Raw genomic sequence first — 18,014 nt, forward strand, 5'->3', positions numbered from 1 at the left:
TCATTCTTCACTTCCCAGTCAATCATTCTCCTCTACACACCTCACTGAAGGCAACTCTGCAGCGGTTGGCATTGGACTTTCAAACCATTTTCTGAGCTGAGACAGTGGTGGTGGGTACAGGGACAAGTTCAGAGAGGCAGTTAAGCTGTCCTGTTCCTGCCTTGCTTTTCTTTATTGCCCCATCTCCAGAGACTAGAAAGCTGCATTACGATGCAGCAACAGCTCAGACAGCTTCTACCAGATGTGGAGGTGGGTCCTTCTGCTGCTCTCACCGTATTCTTTGGCTCCGCTGCAGCCGTGGTGGTCTGGAAATGGCTGGGCAAACGGCAGATCCAGGAGAAAATGGAAGAGGCTCGGAGGACCCGGGATCAGAGCATGAAAAAAATGGAAAAGGCTGTTCAGCAGTACAAAGAACAGGTAACATGTCCCTCAGGGGTCTGAGTCACATGGGGCAGTCAGGTGATGTTGTTCTGTATCTCCTCCTACTAGTTCGATCTTCTATACCCTTTATAACAAGGAGTCCAAAGGAGATGTGCTGGCAGCCTTCAACAACAGGAAAGGCTGCTTTGAGAGGAAGGGAGATCACTGCTCTCCTCGAGCTGGATGAGATACAGTGGAAGTCTGTAGCCAGAGATGTGAATTATGCACTGGGAAGAGGTTTAGGACAACACAGGTGGTTTGGACCTTCACTGATCAAAATTCAAGCTCTTTTGGGACCTGGAAATGTCTCTTGCCTCTATGGGTGCAAGAAAGAAATGAATTTCTTTGTAACTCTGAGTTTATTCATCTGTCCATACCCTTCCCATGTATCTTTATCTCTAAAATCTAGCTTCTTGAAGGCTCTCGAGTCTTCAAAAGAGTTTTACCACGGATCCTAGCAAGGGAGGCCGCCCAGCCCAGTAGGCTGCCTAGAAGATGTTTGGCCTGACTTAACACTAACAAAGCACAGGCATTTGGTGTCCTCTGGGAGCAACTGGAACACAGCAGGGGTGAATAAGGCAGGCACCCAGCTAGCATGGTCACAAATTCCTACAGTGACACTGATCGTTAACCCCCTTTCCTCCCTACTCCACTCTTCTGAGAATATCCTGGTTAAACCATCATATATTTACGCAGATAATGTACCTGCACATAAAGCATACCAGCTACAAGTGATATATTCAAAAGAAATTATAGAATCATAGAACAAGTAAGGTTGGAAGGGACCTCTAGAGATCATCTAGTCCAACCTACCCACTCAGCACGTCACTTAGAGCATGTTAGACAGGGTTGCATCCAGGCAGACCTTGAATGTCTCCAGAGAAGGAGACTCTACAACCTCTCTGGGCAACCTGTTCCAGTGCTCCATCACTCTCACAGGGAAGAAATTCCCCCTCACATTCAGGCAGAACTTCCTGTAGTTCAGTTTCTGCCCATTGCCTCTTGTCCTATCACATGGGACAACTGAAAAGAGTTTGTCCCTGTCCCCTTGACACCCTCCCTTCAGGTACTTGTACACATTGATAAGATCCCCCCTCAGTCTTCTCTTCCCCAGGCTGAACAGGCCCAGCTCTCACAGCCGTTCCTCATAGGGCAGGTGCTCCAGCCCTCTGATCATCTTCGTAGCCCTACGCTGGACTCTCTCCAGTAGCTCCATGTCTCTCTTGTACTGGGAGCCCAGAACTGGACACAGTACTCAAGATGAGGCCTCAGGCTCATAAATGTATATAAGATGAAACTTTAAAAAGAGTTGGCAGCACTGAGAACTACCAGGCTTATTCATCTGAGTAGTCCTTATTCACCTGTGAGCCCTACTGGCTTCTTTGTAGTTTGCCAGACTTGGGTTATTAGATGTTTAGGCCAGACTGGGTTGACTCCAGGGCTGACAACACAGTGCCTGTACCCACGCTGAGGGATGAAGGGCCAACCTGAGACTTATGTACAAGGAATTCATTAGCAGCTTTTTAGCACTGGTGTTTGCGCAGCTGGGATTACCTCTCAGTCATGGGTAAGTGCCACAGTGCATGGAGGAAGGATCAGAAGTGATACATTGTCTTGTCCCTTGCTGCAGTGGATGCATGAATGTCTTCTATATGTTCAGACACAGCTGGGCTAGTGTGATTTATACCATGTTCATGCCATCCACAAGGCCTATAGAACAGCTCAAGCTTGGGTTCAAACAGCCAGAGTCTGCCTTTCCAGAAAGCTCAGTTGATAATGTTGATAAAACTTAAGGGACTTATCTCTGAACTAAGGCACAGGCCCCTCCCTCAAGTATCTGGAAATGCTGTCCTGGCATCCCCTTCTTCTTCCTCTTGCAGATCTCCCATGTCCAGACTGGTGCCATCCTGTCCCTGCCCCTGGTAGAGCTCGCCGGCAGACTGCAGGAAGGGACTCTGTCCCCTGAGACAGTCCTCTACACCTACATAGAGAAGGTGAGAACCTATCCACAGCAGGAAGGGATAGGTTCATACATATATACATGATAGGTTCATTCATACATTCCCCATACTATGCTGTGTGGGTTGGTGGTTGAGGAGACTTGCTGGAACTGTTGATTATGGCAAGTCTCTAATACAGCAGATATCAGAAGAAAGATATAAAAGGGAAGGGATCTCTGTCTCCTCAGTCAGACCCCCTCACGGGGTAGTCCTTTTACAGGGTTTGAGCTGGGATATTCTAGGGAGGGCTTATCTTTCATCCTGAGCTGTTAGTCCTTGCTTTACAGATCCAGATAGCAACTAAAGGCATCTAGGTAATTACACTGTTCCTAACTAACACATCTTTCTCAATGTGTCCTGGCAAAGGCCCTGGAAGTGACCCAGCAGACAAACTGCTTGCGACATTTTATCCCGGAGTGTGAGGAGCAACTCCACGAAATACAACAACGGAAGGAGAAAGGGCTGCTCTATGGCATTCCCATCAGCATCAAGGATCACATTGGCCACAAGGTGCTTCCCTTTGTGCCTGTGAAACATCCCACTGAGAGTTAGGCTTGAAGTTAGATGGGCTGCGAGGTAAGGGGGACACAAGAGGATGAGGAAGGGGCCTAATGCTCTCCTGCTTACACCACAAGAAACCTTGCTGGTCTGAGCCTGTGGCCTCACATCTCCTTGAAGCTGCATCTCTAGCAGTTAGAGAGTTGCTGACCCTCCAAGAAGATGAGCATTGCCCCTGCATCAGCAGTGCTGCTCTTCTGACTGCTTTCGCTTTGAACAGAAAAAGCCAACTAAGCCAGAGTGGTTTAAAGAGCAGATCTTCGCTAACCTTGCTCATGCTGATGGAAGCAGGCTAGGGAGCCATCACATGAGTGATCCAGCTGCCAGAAAAGGATGTATGTCCAAAGCCTGAAAGAAAAAAGTACTGAGCAAGAGATCCCAACTGTATCAGCAAGTCTGTCCCGGAACTTCCATTGGCCAAAACCAAGGCATGAATAGTTATACACCCAGACAACAGGGTTCAGCTTCTGGAAACCTGCTAGCAGCAGGAACTGTTAACCTTGAAACCCTGCTACACTGTAGCCTGGTCACTGAGCCCCTTACCATTAAGCCTGTGTTCAGAACAGATGGACTAGTGATCCTGTCACAGGGACAAGCCCTGATGAGGACTGGCCTTGAAGACCATACTCCTGAGCTGTATTTGTTGGGCTCTGCTTCATGCTGAGTTACCAACAGAGCTAAGAGCGCTCAAGCCCAAAGCAAGCCCCAGACGCCAAGGATAACTGAGAAAGGAGTACACTATTTGCCTGGTTTTATACTGCCTCCCTGAATGTCCTCTGCTGGCTACCTCTGGAGAGCAGGATATTGGGTTTGATCTTGTGACAGTGGGCAAAGGAAGAACACCTGTAGAGTTGTGTCTGGGATGCAGGAGAGAAATAGCATGAAAAGGAGCAAGGACAGCTTTAGGAGAAGCCTTAACCCTGTGAGTGCTTGGCAGCCCTTTGCTGCCATGGGCATCACTGGACCAAGGAGCCCTTGATGCTTTGTGCAAGGGCACACACAGTAGGGAGCAGATTAGTACCCCAACATGGGCACCAGATCTTCCTTTCCAAACTGCAGAGGAACTGCCCTGACCCTCTCTGCTGTCATTTCTCCTCTTCGCAGGGGCATCTGTCGACCTGTGGGCTTGTGCAGTTCTTGAACACCCCAGTGGAGGAGGACAGCGTCCTGGTCAAGGTTTTGAAGAGACAAGGGGCCATCCCATTTGCATTTACCAATGTGCCACAATCTCTCTTCAGGTAGTACCTCAGAAATCTCTGCTCTAGTTGTGTTCCTGAAGCCAAAACCCAGCCCAAGGGTCGGGGACAGGCAGCCTGTGTGTTTCTTGGGATGTTGCCTGTCTGATTTCCCCCTCCCATCATCTGCAAATAATCCTAATTCAGGCGAAAATAGCTTTTATATAAGATTTAGGGGAAAAGACACATCCTGAAAGAAATCTAGTGCACTTATGCATGGGAGGGAGAACTGCGATACGTGTTTTCTTACCACAACCTACAGTAGGCAGCCTGAATACAATGCTGGGACTCGGAGACCCCAGTTCTATTCACTGCCCATGCAGAGTGATCTGTGACCTCAGCCTGTACCTCAGTTCCCAACTCTTTCTGATGGAAACAAGCCATGCCCCAAAGGAATTACAGGGTGGAAGGGGTTGGTTCTGCCACACAGACTTACAGTAAGGGACAGTCAGCAAAGTCAAGGCATTAGGCTGTTCCTGACAGTCTGCTTGCTGGTTTTCTTCTGCCCAGCTACGACTGCAGCAATACCATCTTCGGCCAGACGCTGAACCCTCTCAACCACAAGAAGAGCCCCGGAGGCTCCTCCGGTGGGGAGGGAGCTCTGATCGCAGGGGGAGGCTCCATCCTGGGCATTGGGTCGGACATTGGTGGCAGCATTCGCCTTCCCTCCAGCTTCTGTGGGCTGTGTGGGCTCAAACCCACGAGTGACAGGCTCAGGTAGGTGCTGGGGCCTGCTCTGCCAGGAGCCTGCAAACTCATGTTGCTCCTTACTGAGGTATGCACAGCCCCTCTGAACTCATACGTACCTTGTCCTACACGCACTGCAATCAGGGACAAACTGGGGCTGATTGAGCAAACTGATGGTTCAGCAAACAGCTGCCCGGTCACACAGAACAGCATTTCTCTGGTGAGGGAATGGGAATTCAGACTGAAGACTCCACAGTCCATTCAGACCTCCTGGGAATATCTCACTATTATTGAAATGACAGTATGATTTTTTTTCCCTCCCCTTCCAGTTTGTCTGGAGCAAGTGGCCCAGTCAATGGGATCCTGTCAGGTATGTGAATTTAGAATTGTTTTTCTGTCTGCTGTGAAGAGCAGAAAGGGTGGAAGGAGGGAGAGGCTAGCTTTGCTTGCCTGGACACTTCACAGGACAGCATGAGGCTTTGACTTGGGTTCAGAATACCCAGTTGTAGATTGCCACAGCTGCTTAGGATCACCTTATTAAAAAGTCATGTCATATCTAAGGCCTACTGGCCTACTGTAGAAGCAGAAAGGTTGTATTCTCTGTCTCTAATTTGTCTGTTTAACTTAGCTGTCTTCAGTTCAAGGATCAGCTCTTTATACGCCTGTGTACATGAAGTGGAGGATGACAACATACTATTTTAGTGGGGATGTTTAGACTCTCCTTAAGTACCACTAAAAGATTGATGCCTCTTACAACATTTGCTTTCACAGAGGCAGTCCAGATGGATGGGCTGGCAAAGCAGGAAAGGGTACTCCCCCTGCAGCTACCTTGATCTTACCTTTCCTCACAGCAGACACCTTGATCAAAATCTAAAGCAAAAACCCAACGAAGGTCAGAAATGGCCAAGACCTGTCAGAAAGCTCTCTGGAACATCCCACTTCATTGCCTGACCATCCCTTGCAGCCAGCTTGGCTGCATGGAGGAGGAGACCAGTGTTTGGTATACCTGCTTGTTTAAAGTGGATATCTGTTCTCCTCCTCCCTCCAGTTCCCTGTGCACTGGGGCCAATGGCAAGAGACGTGGACAGCTTGGCCCTGTGCATGAAAGCGTTGCTCTGCAAGGAGATGTTCCAGCTTGACCCCACTGTGCCCCCCATACCCTTCAATGAGGAGGTGAGTCCTTAGTGAAAGAGCCCTGGTCCTCTTGGGGGTGCTTTCACATCAAAACACGAAAAGGCTGCTGTTTATTTCAGGGATGATTCACGATAAAGTGTTATTTGCCACTGTGGAGTTACAAAGACAGCAACAAACACCAGGGCATGGGACAGATAAAGGGAGGGAGGGTCTGGTGTCCAGCCAACTCCAAACATCCCATGGGATACCGAGGAAAAAGTACCTGCACAACATATATATTTTTAAGGGTCCACAAATCCTTACAGTATAGGTTTCTAGCAACATTAATTTTCTTTGAAGGCCCAAGTCATAATTGTTAGAAAAAGAATGTTTAACAAAAAAGTAGTTATTCTTTCTGCCTCTCGGTGTACGAGTTATTGGATTGAGAGACCCCAGCAAAGTGTAGGGAAGGAAAAGATCAGGAGCAAAAAAAAAATGTAAATTTTTAAGGAAAGATGGTGCAGGCTGGGTAACTCCTGCAGCAAACCTCCTGACTGAGGATACTTCCTCTTCCTCTGTGCAGATGAACTTCATTTTTTTTTCCAACCCATTCCTTTGCAGCAATGTCTGAACCAGCCAGTCTTGAGTGGCTATGCTTTATCTGAAGGGCAAGATGAAGAAGAGGCTGGAGAAAAAGGGTGACTTGTAGAAACCATAAGCAGCAGCTCTCTAACATCTGGATCTTTTATCCCCTTCTGAAGTGGGCTTTAGGATATGAATAAGCCTAGTCACAGTAAAGTTGGAAGTCTTCAACTAGTGGCTCCTTTCCTTTAGGTATATTCAAGCTCTGCTCCCCTCCGGATTGGGTACTACGACACGGATGGCTACTTCCCACTCCCTCCTTGCATGAGACGGGCAGTGCATGAAACCAGGGATGCTCTGCGGGCAGCTGGTCATGAGGTGAACTTGACCTCACCAAATTCTTCCTCCCAAGGTGTCTCAAGCTTTGCAATCACTCTTTAAAGACAGCAGATATAGCCCCCAAACCCACTGAACAACAGACTAGCCAAGGATAACAGTATGGGAAAAATAAGGGAACGGAGATTCTGATGAAAGTTACTACATCCATATGCACAATGCAGTCCTAGGCCAGCACATCGCCTACCAGATTTCTTATAGCAGTGCCCTCTCATGGGGAAACAGCACAAGTGACTAGTAAATCCACTTCTGCAGCTGTGATGCAGACCAGACAGCAGGCTCTGTAAACATGTTGCATCTTGTGTCTGGAAGGCGGCCCTGGCCTTTTCTAGCTCTGTCCTTCCCCACTAGGGCTTTGGGAGCCAGTGTTGCCCTTCCTCCTCAATGCCCAGGGAGCCCTCTCCTGGACCACTGAGGGAAAAGGGTCATTGGCAGGGTTTGGAAAACACCTTCTCATCAGTCTAGACCTACCTGTAACAAATGTGTTAATGCTACCTGATCTTTATAGCAAGGCGGGTCTGTGTTTGAGCATGTGTCAGTTCTGCTGGGATATGGCGAAAACTGGTGCAGTTTCTGGCTCAGTGATTGCCTAGAATAGGAAGAGGGAACGGCTCTGGAGAGATCTCAGAGCTGGGCTGAGCATTCCTCAGGGAAAAATAATCACATGGGAAAGGGATGAACTGGGGCTCTCCACAGGTGTGTGGAGACCTAGGAGGCTGCTTTTCCGCATTTGAAGTATTTCCACAGTCAGGCACTGGAAATTATTCACACTCCCAAGCTGCCACATAATCTTGTACTTTGGTGCAGTTGGTGCCGTTTGCTCCACCTCGGATCCACTATGTCATGACTGAACTGTTTTTGAAGACATTTTTTGCTGATGGCGGCCATGCTTTTTTGGATCTGTTGTAAGTAAGAATCCTCTGGCAAGAGTGCCGTAAAACACCTCCGCCCCATGTCTGTGAGCACCATGAGTAAAACTAGCTCACCTCTCCTGCCCTAAACAAGAGATACTCAGGTTTCTGAGGTAAGGCAAATGGCTTCTCTGCCATGATCCCCTCCTCCTCTTTGTTTCTCAGCACAGGAAATATTGTAGATCCAGGCTTGAAACCACAGGTGAATTGCTACAAGATCCCAACACTGGGGAAGAAGCTGCTGGCTCTGATTCTTAAACCTCTGGTGAGTCCCTGGCCTCAAGACCAAAGCAGAGTGGTGTGGGAAAGCCCTGCAATGCCTGAAAGGGTGGTGGTACTGGGAGATGCCTTTAACTGGAAACCCTGGGATTTCAGACCAAAGCAAACACTTGGAAGGTCTTTTCTGGCATCTTGCTCGGATTTACGTAGTACCAAAAGGAAATGAGAACAGGACCAGCCAAGAGTTGTAAAATAATATTTCAGAGCCCACAGGAAGCAGTTCTTCAAACACTAGACCTAGCAGTGCCCAGTTTCCTATTGATTCATGCAACTGGGAAACACTGCAGCAGGCAGACTGGAGTGTGAAGCTCTAGCCCTGTGTTTGAGGCTTTCCAAAGAGCTCATTTTCATGGCAATTCCTCACGGTTAATAAGGGTTAATGCTCACTGTAGCACCTTCACCAGGAGCATCCTTTTGTAGGTTTCTCTCTTCCTTCTTGTTTTCTCTCTTCCTGTCCAATTGGGTTGTTCTCAACTAACAGGATCAAAAAGGTAGCAGCAAGTGTGAGATAACCAAAGAAGTCTTGTTTCTGTGGAATAACATAGTAAAAAGTGTTTTATTTACCAAAAATAATACAAGGTGACTTGTTTCATGTCAGTGATTTCTTTCGTGAGAAGCAAATATTGCGCTGAAAGAAACAAATCAGGATTCAAGTTGGAAAACAAACTAAAATGAGAGCTACGAGGAACATTTTTAAGCAATTTCATTCACTATCAGAGCAGCATTCCCAGGGACAGTCAGGCTGAGAGTAGAGGTCTCACAAGATGACAAGTTGCTGCGCCCCACATCCTAACCCTCACAGGACTCTCTTGCCTTTTCAGTTTCCCCGCCTGGCTGACTATCTGAGTGCCTTGTGTGGAATGAGGTAAGACAGCACCTTCCTCAGTTGCCTGCTGGGAGATGAGGTGTCTGTGGAAATGAACTGCACCTTCTGCAATGGGTGTCCATAGTGGGGAGGGGGACACTGGGTTCAAGACACACTCTGATCCACTCTCTGGAGGGGCTGTCCCTCTGTCCTGGACTGCACTTTAGTCTTTAGGAACACATCTCCCCACATTCCTAGTATTATAACGCCTTCCCACAGGCCTTCAAACGTGCTCTAGGTTGCTGTAAGGTGAGAAACAATAGTCTACGTCCTGCATCTCCCAGGGGCAGGACGCAAAATCAAATGCTTAACGTTACAGCCAGAAACTCAGGAAACGTTCCCTCTGGTGGAGGTTCCCAAAGGATGTCGGGGTGTCCCAGGAACCAGATGCACACCTGTCAGCAACAGCTTAGACTCACCAGGCCTGCCTGGGATGGGGGAATGGAAAACAGCGTCTGGTCTGTCACCTCCATTTTCGGTGATTCTCCACATCAGACTGCAGTCCCCCAGGGCCTGGGACAAGTTATGAAACACTTAAGAAATTTGCTTTCAAAGCTAAAGCAAAGTTTTATGTGATGAAGGATTAAATGACATACCCCTCACATCTCACTTTCATTATGCTCTACAAAGACGAACTAGCACTAAAGATACTGACAAAGAATCCAGATCCCCTCCAACACAAATGAGGTTTTCCCTCCAGCTCTCTCAACGGCTACAGCTGTCTTGCTCCTTCAAGATGTGAAAGATTTATCTGTTTTACAACTACCTCAGGCAGTCTGGTAAGAGCCCTTCCCTCTTGTAGTAAATCTGGGATCCAGAGGAGATTAAGGGACGTACAGAAGGTCACACAGTAAGCTTGTAGCAGAGCTGAATACTAAATCTAGCCTCACAAGAGAAACCTCCTTTCTACCTCTCCCAGACATTTGCTCAAATCCCAGAAGAAACTTCAGAGAAATAAGGAGAGATGCACTGTTTTGAATAATTGCTAAAAACCACCAAGGCTTATCAATTTGGACGATAATTTAAGCAGTATTCCTCTCCTCCTAAGGCTTAAAAATGTTACTGTGGTTTCCATTTGCAGGTCAGTGAACAAGATGTGGAATCATCAGCATCAAATAATGGTATGTTTTGAGGACTTTTCTCTCTGGCATCATGCTATGAGCTGAGGCTTTACAGCAAGTACCAGTTTGGGAGTCATTATTTAAGCAAGGGGTTGCGCAATGGAGTGCTGAGGAGAGATGGAGGAAAAGGCACAAACAAGAAACAAGACTGGGCTAGCTGGACTTTCAGGTCAACCCAGGATGCCTTTATGGGTTGCCCAGTGCTCATGCCCAAATGCCCATGCTCCATGGCCCCAGTATGCAGCATTTAGGGCTGGGTCCTTCACTGTCCCCCACCTTCCCTGCTAGCGTTACGATTCTGGAAAAGTTCCTCCGTTGTGCAGACAAATGCTGCAACCAGCTGCTGCCTTGGCCCTGCCTCTTTCCCTTACATACTGATCTGCTCCAGTGTTGACATGCCCTCTATGCTATCTCTGCTCTCTTTCCCAAGGCATATCGCACAGAGTTCATCGCCAGATGGAGGGAGCTCAGGCTAGATGTCATGCTTTGCCCTGTCCTGGGTCCGGCTTTCACTAGAGGTTACCCTGGCAAAATCCTAAGTAAGTGAATCAGAGGCTTCCCCAGGAGAGAAGACCACTGTGGCTGTGACTTACTGCCTAACTAAGCATTTTGTGGCATTACTGGCAAATGGAGACAGAAATGTAGATGAAGGGATTTGGGGAAGAGTTGTTTGTATGCAAGTCAAAGTCCACTGCACAAACCAGCCCTCTGCAGTATCTCCATCTACTTCTCAGGGGGCTTAAGGGACATGCTTGAGGTATGAAAGAATATAGGTGGCTGTGGCTACCTGCAATCTTTCTTTTGCTTCTCTCAGCCGCTATCTCCTCCACGATGTTGTACAATGTCTTGAACTTCCCTGCTGGGGTTGTACCTGTCAGCACAGTGACAGAAGCTGATGAAGAAGAGCTGAAGCTTTATCAAGGATACTGTGATGACCCCTGGGACAGGACACTGAAGCAGGTCTGTAATACGGAAAGGGGAGGAGCAGAAGCTGTTCAGGGTGTTCAGAGTAATAGTTTTGCTGAAATTAGGGGTTCCTAAATGCTTCCATCAATACAGGCATAGTGAGAAGGAAAAAAAAAAAACTCTATATATGCTTTACAAATCCCTTTTTTCCTAAGTTCCAAAAGTCGCAAGTGAATAAACATCAAAGAGGGACTTGGGGGGCACCCAAGGCCTGGATCATAGTCTCTTACCAGGAACAAGCCATGGAGCTAGGCTTCCTCGAGTAGGTCCTTCTGATAGCCACAGCCTGCAGCACTGCACTGCAATTTTCTTCTGCCCTATGACCTGTTCTGCCAGGCCCAGGCAATCAGTAAAGTAGGGATCAGGCACAAAGAGGCTGAAGGAAAAGGGATCTGGTAGTAAGACAGCTCAAAGCAGAGCTGACTGGGGGAGTGCTAACCTCACACATGCTGCCCAAGACTTGGCAGCTATTTCCATCATGAGAACAGCAAGAGCCTTTTTTTCTGCCCCAGTGTGCTTTAGAGATGAAGCTTGCCCCTGCTTGAATAACAGGGCTCAGTCTCCAACCTCCCTGCTCTCCAGGACAAACCGTGGGGTCAGAAGGGACTAGCCAAGTGGCTCAGTCAGGTTTCTAAAAGATTTTGAATGTCTAAGCTCTTGTAACACCTCACTCCTTGTGTCCCTGCTGCAGGCCGTGGAAGGAGCTGTGGGGCTGCCTGTGGCCGTGCAGTGTGCGGCTTTGCCATGGCAGGAGGAGCTGTGCCTCCGGTTCATGAAAGAGGTGGAGATGCTTAGCTGTGCTAAGACAGCAATGTAGCCTCTCCAATCCTGCATCTGCAGGGTCAGAGAAAGCCAAGACATGGACGGAGTGCGCTCCATGACTTCTCACTTCTGATCTGAAATGCATAAATTACAGCAAGGAGGGAAGAAGAAAGAAACAACTATTGATTCTCCCTCTCCTTGCCAATAAGCACACAGCCTGGAAGGGACTTAGTGGGTTTCCTAGTAAGCCCTTAAAGGGACTATGAATCTGCCTAAATTCCTCCATCTTTCCCAGGATGCTGCTGGATTTATCTCTAAACATCTCAGTGGCTGAGACAGAGACCAAGCAAGTGTCAAAATAATTTCTCTAGAACATCATCATGTAAACTCTTTGCACCACCAAACCCTTCTGCTAAAAAGAGTCCCTGCCTTGACTGCATTGCCTTCTTCCTTTGAGAAAAAATTCACAGTGCCTAAGGGCTCCAGACTGATACTGCTGCAGCTTCACAAATCATTCTATAATCACATCCTGCTGCTCATTCCCATTTCTCCTCTCCTTTCCACCAGTAAACTGATCCACCAGAAAACAACCAGTTTCTTCTACTCTTTAATGACTATGCAGGGTTCTGTGACCCAGTACACTGTGCAGCCAGACTAATGCTGTGATGTGATTCTCTAAGCTCTGCTTCATTATTGCCACATTTCACAAATCTTATCATAAGCTCCAGTAATCTTACCATTTACTACTCACTGATGGGTTCGATTACGTGAGCACACAAGTATTGCTTACTCAAAGTCATAGGAATACCTTCCCACTGCATGTGAAATAACATCTAGTGTGTTTGGGCCTGTTCACATCCTCTCCCTCAATCCAAGCTATCCTGTTTGTGAGAGACTGCAGTAATCACTTGCCTTGCCACAGCATTGCATTCCTTCCACCAGCACATCTCGAGCATCACAAGGACATCTCCACCTCCACAGCTTCCTTAAGAATCTCTTCTTCAAAGGACCTCAGGTTGCTCTTTCTAAAAAATGCAAACAAATAAGAAGCAGAGAGAGAGCTGCAACTGAGGTATGGGCCAGAAAATCTGGGATCCCCAGATGGTTTATGAACCTGCTCATTCAGGATTAAAACAGAGAGCAGGGAGAGAGAGCAACATTCACACAGGGCGATTTAGCCCATTCTGAGACAGGCATAATGGATTGCTCTTCCTGGTAGGACCTTTCTCGCTTTCCAAGACTAAACATCTCAGTCTTAAACAAATAAATAAGTAGGAGACTCCATGACAGGTCTTTCTTTCTCATTTATTCTCAATGTTTGCAGTAAAGAGTAGATTTCCTTTGGGACATTTTAAAAGGAAAAATAAATACAAAACAGTTCTGCTTTCCCTGGAAACTTGGGGTATTTCATTAGAGCCAGCAGTGGGGAAGCAAGACCAGTTCCATTCAAGATGGCCCAGGGAGGTACAATGTGGAAACTGGAGTTGCCACAGAGCCAAGAGGTCTGTCATTCCCTCTACACTCGACGTAATTTGCAGAAATACATAGGTCCAAAGTTGGCTGTAAGGTGAGGCAAAACAAGCTCCCCCAGTCTGCAGTCTGAGGAGAAAGAAAATGTATCCTGGAAGAGTGTCCGGAAGTGGCTCAAGTCCTCAACACGGGTACCAATGTTAAATTCGGTTTCTGCAATTTCTATTGCTCTCTCGATCACATATTCATTCTGCAGCTGAGAGAGGGAGCACGTAGAATACACAACTTCTCCTCTTGGCTTGGTAGCAAGGATCCCAGCCCTACGGGCAAAATGAACAAATGTACCATCACAAGAAAAGGACTGCAGTGGGATATCAGCATTTCTACCTCCTAAAATTAGGAAACCAGCACTTAACTCCTAAGAGATGAAGAGAGACAAGTCTCCTTGATCTCTGCAGACTCAGCAGCTTCATAGTGTTAGTGCAATTTCAAGACTGTTTTAGACCACAGCAATATGCATGAGACAAATACTTAGACTGATAAAACACTAAAAAATGGGAGAGTCACTACTGCAGAGCAGTTGAAAGGAATAATCTTACACTCACATCCAAGTAAGAGAGGTAAGAGTGAATACAGGGCAAGAGGCTCTTGTAGTTAAAGCACTATGATGGGATTCTCTGAGCTCGCTTCATTATTGCCACATTTTGCAATCAGCTAATTTAGCCCCTTAGTGAAATGAAGGTAACAATGTTCCTACATGCCTGGTGTTGCTGTGAGATGTGCACAGCTCAGGAATCTTCCACAGCTGACTGCCAGGACCTGGGAGATCATCATACAAAAGGACATTGCTATATCCAGTCCCTTTCTTAAACTCTCCTTATTACCTCCTTTTGGTTACTGCTGGAGATAGAAAGGACATTTGGTTCAACCAAGCACGCTTTTACCTCCTTACATGCCGTGTGGTTTGGTATGTTCAGCTACTGCAGTTCCAAAAGCTACATGCATTTTCCACATTTGCCAATAGGAACCTGAGCACATGTACAGGCACATGGAATGGGAAAAGGGGTTTCAGTGCTGGGCACTCAGAGAGCTGCTATCATGAATGCACAAATGGGAATATAGCATAGCTTCAAGCTTACTCACACCAGCAGCTGCAACTGCAGCATTGGCAACATCTGACGTTCCTTGGATCTCCTTCTGTTGAAGATGTTGTTCTCCTCCTCCATGACAGAGTGCCTGTCAGTCGTGCAGGGCACATCCACAAGGACCTGTAGCAGCAGAGATCTTGCATTAATTTTGTGCCCAGTTCAAGCTCAGAGAATCTTCTATCACAACCTTCTCTTTATGCAGCAACTCCACCCTGCCCACACACACAAGCTAGATCAATGCAGCTCTTTGTACTTTGTCTAGCTCATCATACTGCTAGAGTGCAGGTATATACCTATGCTGAATTGTTGTTTGGCTGCTTCTGATGAGCAAATAGACACGAAAGTGCTCGATAATTTCACATTCTCACACACATCCTCATTTAAAGTTTCCGTTTAGTGCATCTTGCTGATACTTGCTGCTGTGGTGGAGAGTTACCTATATCGATGCAGGTATGCACTGTCAAAGCCTAACCATCTCCTGGAGCAACAAAACCACCTCCCACAAGCAAAACAAACTGTTAAAGTGCAAGCACAGCTGGAACACCAATGAATCACCAGGGAGGACTCTGGGGCTAGGATGTGGTTGAGAAGACAGACCTAACTACTTAAGCCTCAGATTTAACCCCTTGCAGATTATAAATTAGGAAGGGTTCTTTTAAGGGGTAATATACAAATAGATACAGCTACAACTTAGGATGTCCCTACTCCAGATCCTGTAGGAAGTAGGAGAGTATAGCTAGAGTAAACACTATATATAAGCTCTTAGCCTTACCTTTTTCTCTACGTATCAGACTACGGAGAACTGGACCTACTCAGTTACACTGTTAGATAAGCTATTGTCTTCCTCTGAAACAGGAAGCAAGTGAACTCAATGGACTTCATGGTTTTGGTCACCTACCTTATGGAAAGTTCCACCTTCCCGTTCCCCCCAGTTCCTTCCATCCCATGAAGTGATGCAAACAGTTTCCCTAATTTGCTTGGGAACATAGCTATTGAGAATCTGGTACAGTCTCTTTGTGCGAGAAACAGAAACATCATTGGCTGCAAGATACCCTGAAATAAGAGAGACAAAATACCACATGGAGAAATTCACTCTGAAAATACTAAATCTGACTCCTACCTCTTACATCCACAAAAGATTAATGGCCAAATAGGCATTTCCTAGGGGAGCAACATACACTGAAGACCAGAGGTTGCCAAACTTCAGCAGGTGCAGTGAACATTGCAGGTACAAAAGGTACATCAAAGCTATATGTTGCCTTTCTCCCAAAGACAACAGAAAAAAAAGCTTCCTGCAAAAGGCAAAAGCTTTCATCTCTATCTACCTCCTAGCACTGAGCTCACAGGAGCTCCCAGCTCTATGTGAAAGAAAGAAAAAAAAAAGATGCTTTTCCTCCCACCCCTGTTTCTGGACAGGTGCTGAGCCAGGAACTTCATCATCATCATCAGAGTCACAACCTCGTTCTGCTGGTAAGAAACACACCCAGTTTGGAAAGATCCACATTGAAATAACTCCTGGAGAATCATTTCTTATTGCCCTCAGTGTAGCTCTCATCTTAATCCTGGAACAGGAGGAGTTACCACAGTGAACTCTCTCATCCAGGTTTTGCACAGCAGTGCCAGATTGATGTGTGGGGAATAACCCCTTTACTTACCGCAAAACCCCGTCTGCAGGATACCCAGAGTCTTGCCACCTGGAGCTGCACAGAGGTCAAGGACAAATTCATCAGGTTGAACATTAAGTGCTAAAACAGGCAAAAGAGACGCTGCATCCATGAGGTAATAGCTGAGGATTCCCAGAGTGTCTGGCCTGGTTTGGGGGGGGGGGAATAAAAAGCAAGTACACGAGATAAAAAAGCAAGTGGAAATTAAGATGGGTACATACAGAAGAAGCTGATGTTAATACACACTCAAACCCTGAGACTGGCAATAATAACATATGGCTTCCACTACAAGTGTTCAACAAAACATTAGAAAGATCTGGCAGAATATAGTATAGCACTTCTCATAACCAAGTAGTAATGTATTTTAAAAACATAATTTTAATTCTTTAGCTAATTCAAGCATAAATGTGCCAGTAGTACATGCATTTAATACTGGGGTGAAGAAAACAGAATGATGACCTTTCCTCATCCCAGAGGCTTTTGAAGAAGGGTTTTGTTTTGCTGAAGTCTTACAACACTGGGATGGTATCAGTAAGTTTTGTTTCTATTCCCAGAATTCCTGTAATATCTGTCCTGAAATTGCTACAAATGGGCTCCTCCAAGAAACCTGAACTTGTAAGATGAATGTCCCTTTTCAAGGTGAGCTGTAAAAAACAGCTCTGTAAACGTCTGCATGCAGCACAAGACCCCCCAATGCTCCAGTTAGCATGGCCACCTTACCGAGCAGGACGAAAGCGAGTGACATCTCCTCTGGGGAACGTGTAACACTTGATATTGGAGGTGATGGGGGCAGAAAGCGGCGGTGGTGCCTCTGCCGCTTGCACGGCGTTCTGGCATTCGCCGGGTGCTTCCTGGGACGTGCTTTCCTCCCTCTCTGCTCGTTCCGCAACCGAATCCTGCTGCAAACGTCGTGCCTTTCGGGAGGCTTCAGAAATAAAATCCACAGCATCTAACTGCTCCAGCTCCCGGGTGACACGCTCAACGTCGGCGAAGTTGTTGACAAGGGCCCCGTATTTCTGCTCCGACAGAAGGCTGACCCGGATTGAAGGCCAGGCGTCCTTGAACTGCAAGCTGTAGTTCATGTCGAAGTTCTGCAGAGCCAGCGCCGTGGACGGCACCCGGGGGGCCGTGGTAGCCTTCAAAAAGACCAGGCGACGTGAGGGGTGATACAGCGACAAACTCGCTCCGTGTCCCAGCGGCCCCCCAGCCTCCGCGTTTCCCAGGGAGGCCCAAACCCTCCGTGCCGCGTTGCCACAGGTCCCTGCGGCCTTCGCAGCCCTCCCGCCACGGCAGCGGGGCCGCGCTGCGGGCGCCGCCGCCCGCCTGAGGCAGCAACGGGGCGAGGGCGCCGCGCCTCAGCTCGGGGGGGGGGGGGGGAAACGGCGCGGAGGGAAATGGCGGCCGCCCCCCCTCCCCCGCCGCGAAATGGCGGCGCGGCCGCGAGGACCCCCCGGGGTCCCGGCCCGGCCCCGCTCACCCATTTCTCCTTGTAGCGGTAGCGGCGCGGCGCGGCGCCCAGCACCAGCGCCGCCGCCGGGCCCCGCCGCCGCCGCAGCGGCAGCAGCGCCGCCGCCCGCCCGCCCAGCGTCGCCATGGGCCCGCGCCGCCCCCGGGGCGGGGAGCGCCGAGGCGGCCGGGCGGGGCGGGCGGCGGCAGCGCGCAGCGGGCGGCGGCAGCGCGGCCCCGCGGGCGGTTCCCCCACCGCGGGCTTCTGTCGGCATCTCTGACCAAACCAAAAGAAATAATAGTAAGGAAAAAAAAAAAAAAAAAAAACTACCATTACGCTCACTTAACGTGTTACACTTATCCTAAGAAACCTCCGTTTCCATCCCTTAGG

General features: G+C 48.0%; 2 protein-coding genes across 4 annotated transcripts; one reads left to right on the forward strand and one right to left on the reverse strand.

Moving 5' to 3' along the window:
- Positions 1-210: 210 nt before the first annotated feature.
- Positions 211-11,950, forward strand: LOC134143493 (vitamin D3 hydroxylase-associated protein-like). The gene is made up of 15 exons (XM_062581597.1): positions 211-417; positions 2,301-2,414; positions 2,787-2,930; positions 4,083-4,216; positions 4,724-4,930; positions 5,230-5,270; positions 5,949-6,073; positions 6,848-6,973; positions 7,799-7,896; positions 8,068-8,167; positions 9,003-9,046; positions 10,128-10,167; positions 10,598-10,706; positions 10,982-11,127; positions 11,825-11,950. The coding sequence occupies exons 1-15, from the start codon at positions 211-213 to the stop codon at positions 11,948-11,950; spliced, it is 1,761 nt and encodes a 586-aa protein (XP_062437581.1).
- NSUN4 (NOP2/Sun RNA methyltransferase 4) lies at positions 8,302-17,725 on the reverse strand. Of its 3 annotated transcripts, XR_009959118.1 has the most exons (8): positions 16,898-17,347; positions 16,169-16,323; positions 15,412-15,566; positions 14,509-14,633; positions 12,808-12,920; positions 10,955-11,129; positions 9,466-9,559; positions 8,302-8,710 (listed from the first exon to the last, which is right to left on the reverse strand). XR_009959118.1 is itself a non-coding variant. In XM_062581546.1 (6 exons), the coding sequence occupies exons 1-5, from the start codon at positions 17,257-17,259 to the stop codon at positions 12,851-12,853; spliced, it is 867 nt and encodes a 288-aa protein (XP_062437530.1). In that variant the 5' UTR covers positions 17,260-17,347; the 3' UTR covers positions 9,466-9,559; positions 12,808-12,850. The 3 variants fall into 3 exon arrangements, 2 of the variants coding, with proteins under 2 accessions (XP_062437530.1, XP_062437532.1); XM_062581546.1 differs by lacking the exons at positions 8,302-8,710; positions 10,955-11,129; XM_062581548.1 differs by lacking the exons at positions 8,302-8,710; positions 9,466-9,559; positions 10,955-11,129; positions 12,808-12,920 and adding exons at positions 13,180-13,685; positions 17,655-17,725 and having other exon boundaries at positions 16,898-17,313.
- Between the last annotated feature and the right edge of the window lie 289 nt (positions 17,726-18,014).

Source organism: Rhea pennata, chromosome 8 (assembly GCF_028389875.1).
Source record: "Rhea pennata isolate bPtePen1 chromosome 8, bPtePen1.pri, whole genome shotgun sequence".
In the NCBI taxonomy this organism is placed as follows: domain Eukaryota; kingdom Metazoa; phylum Chordata; class Aves; order Rheiformes; family Rheidae; genus Rhea; species Rhea pennata.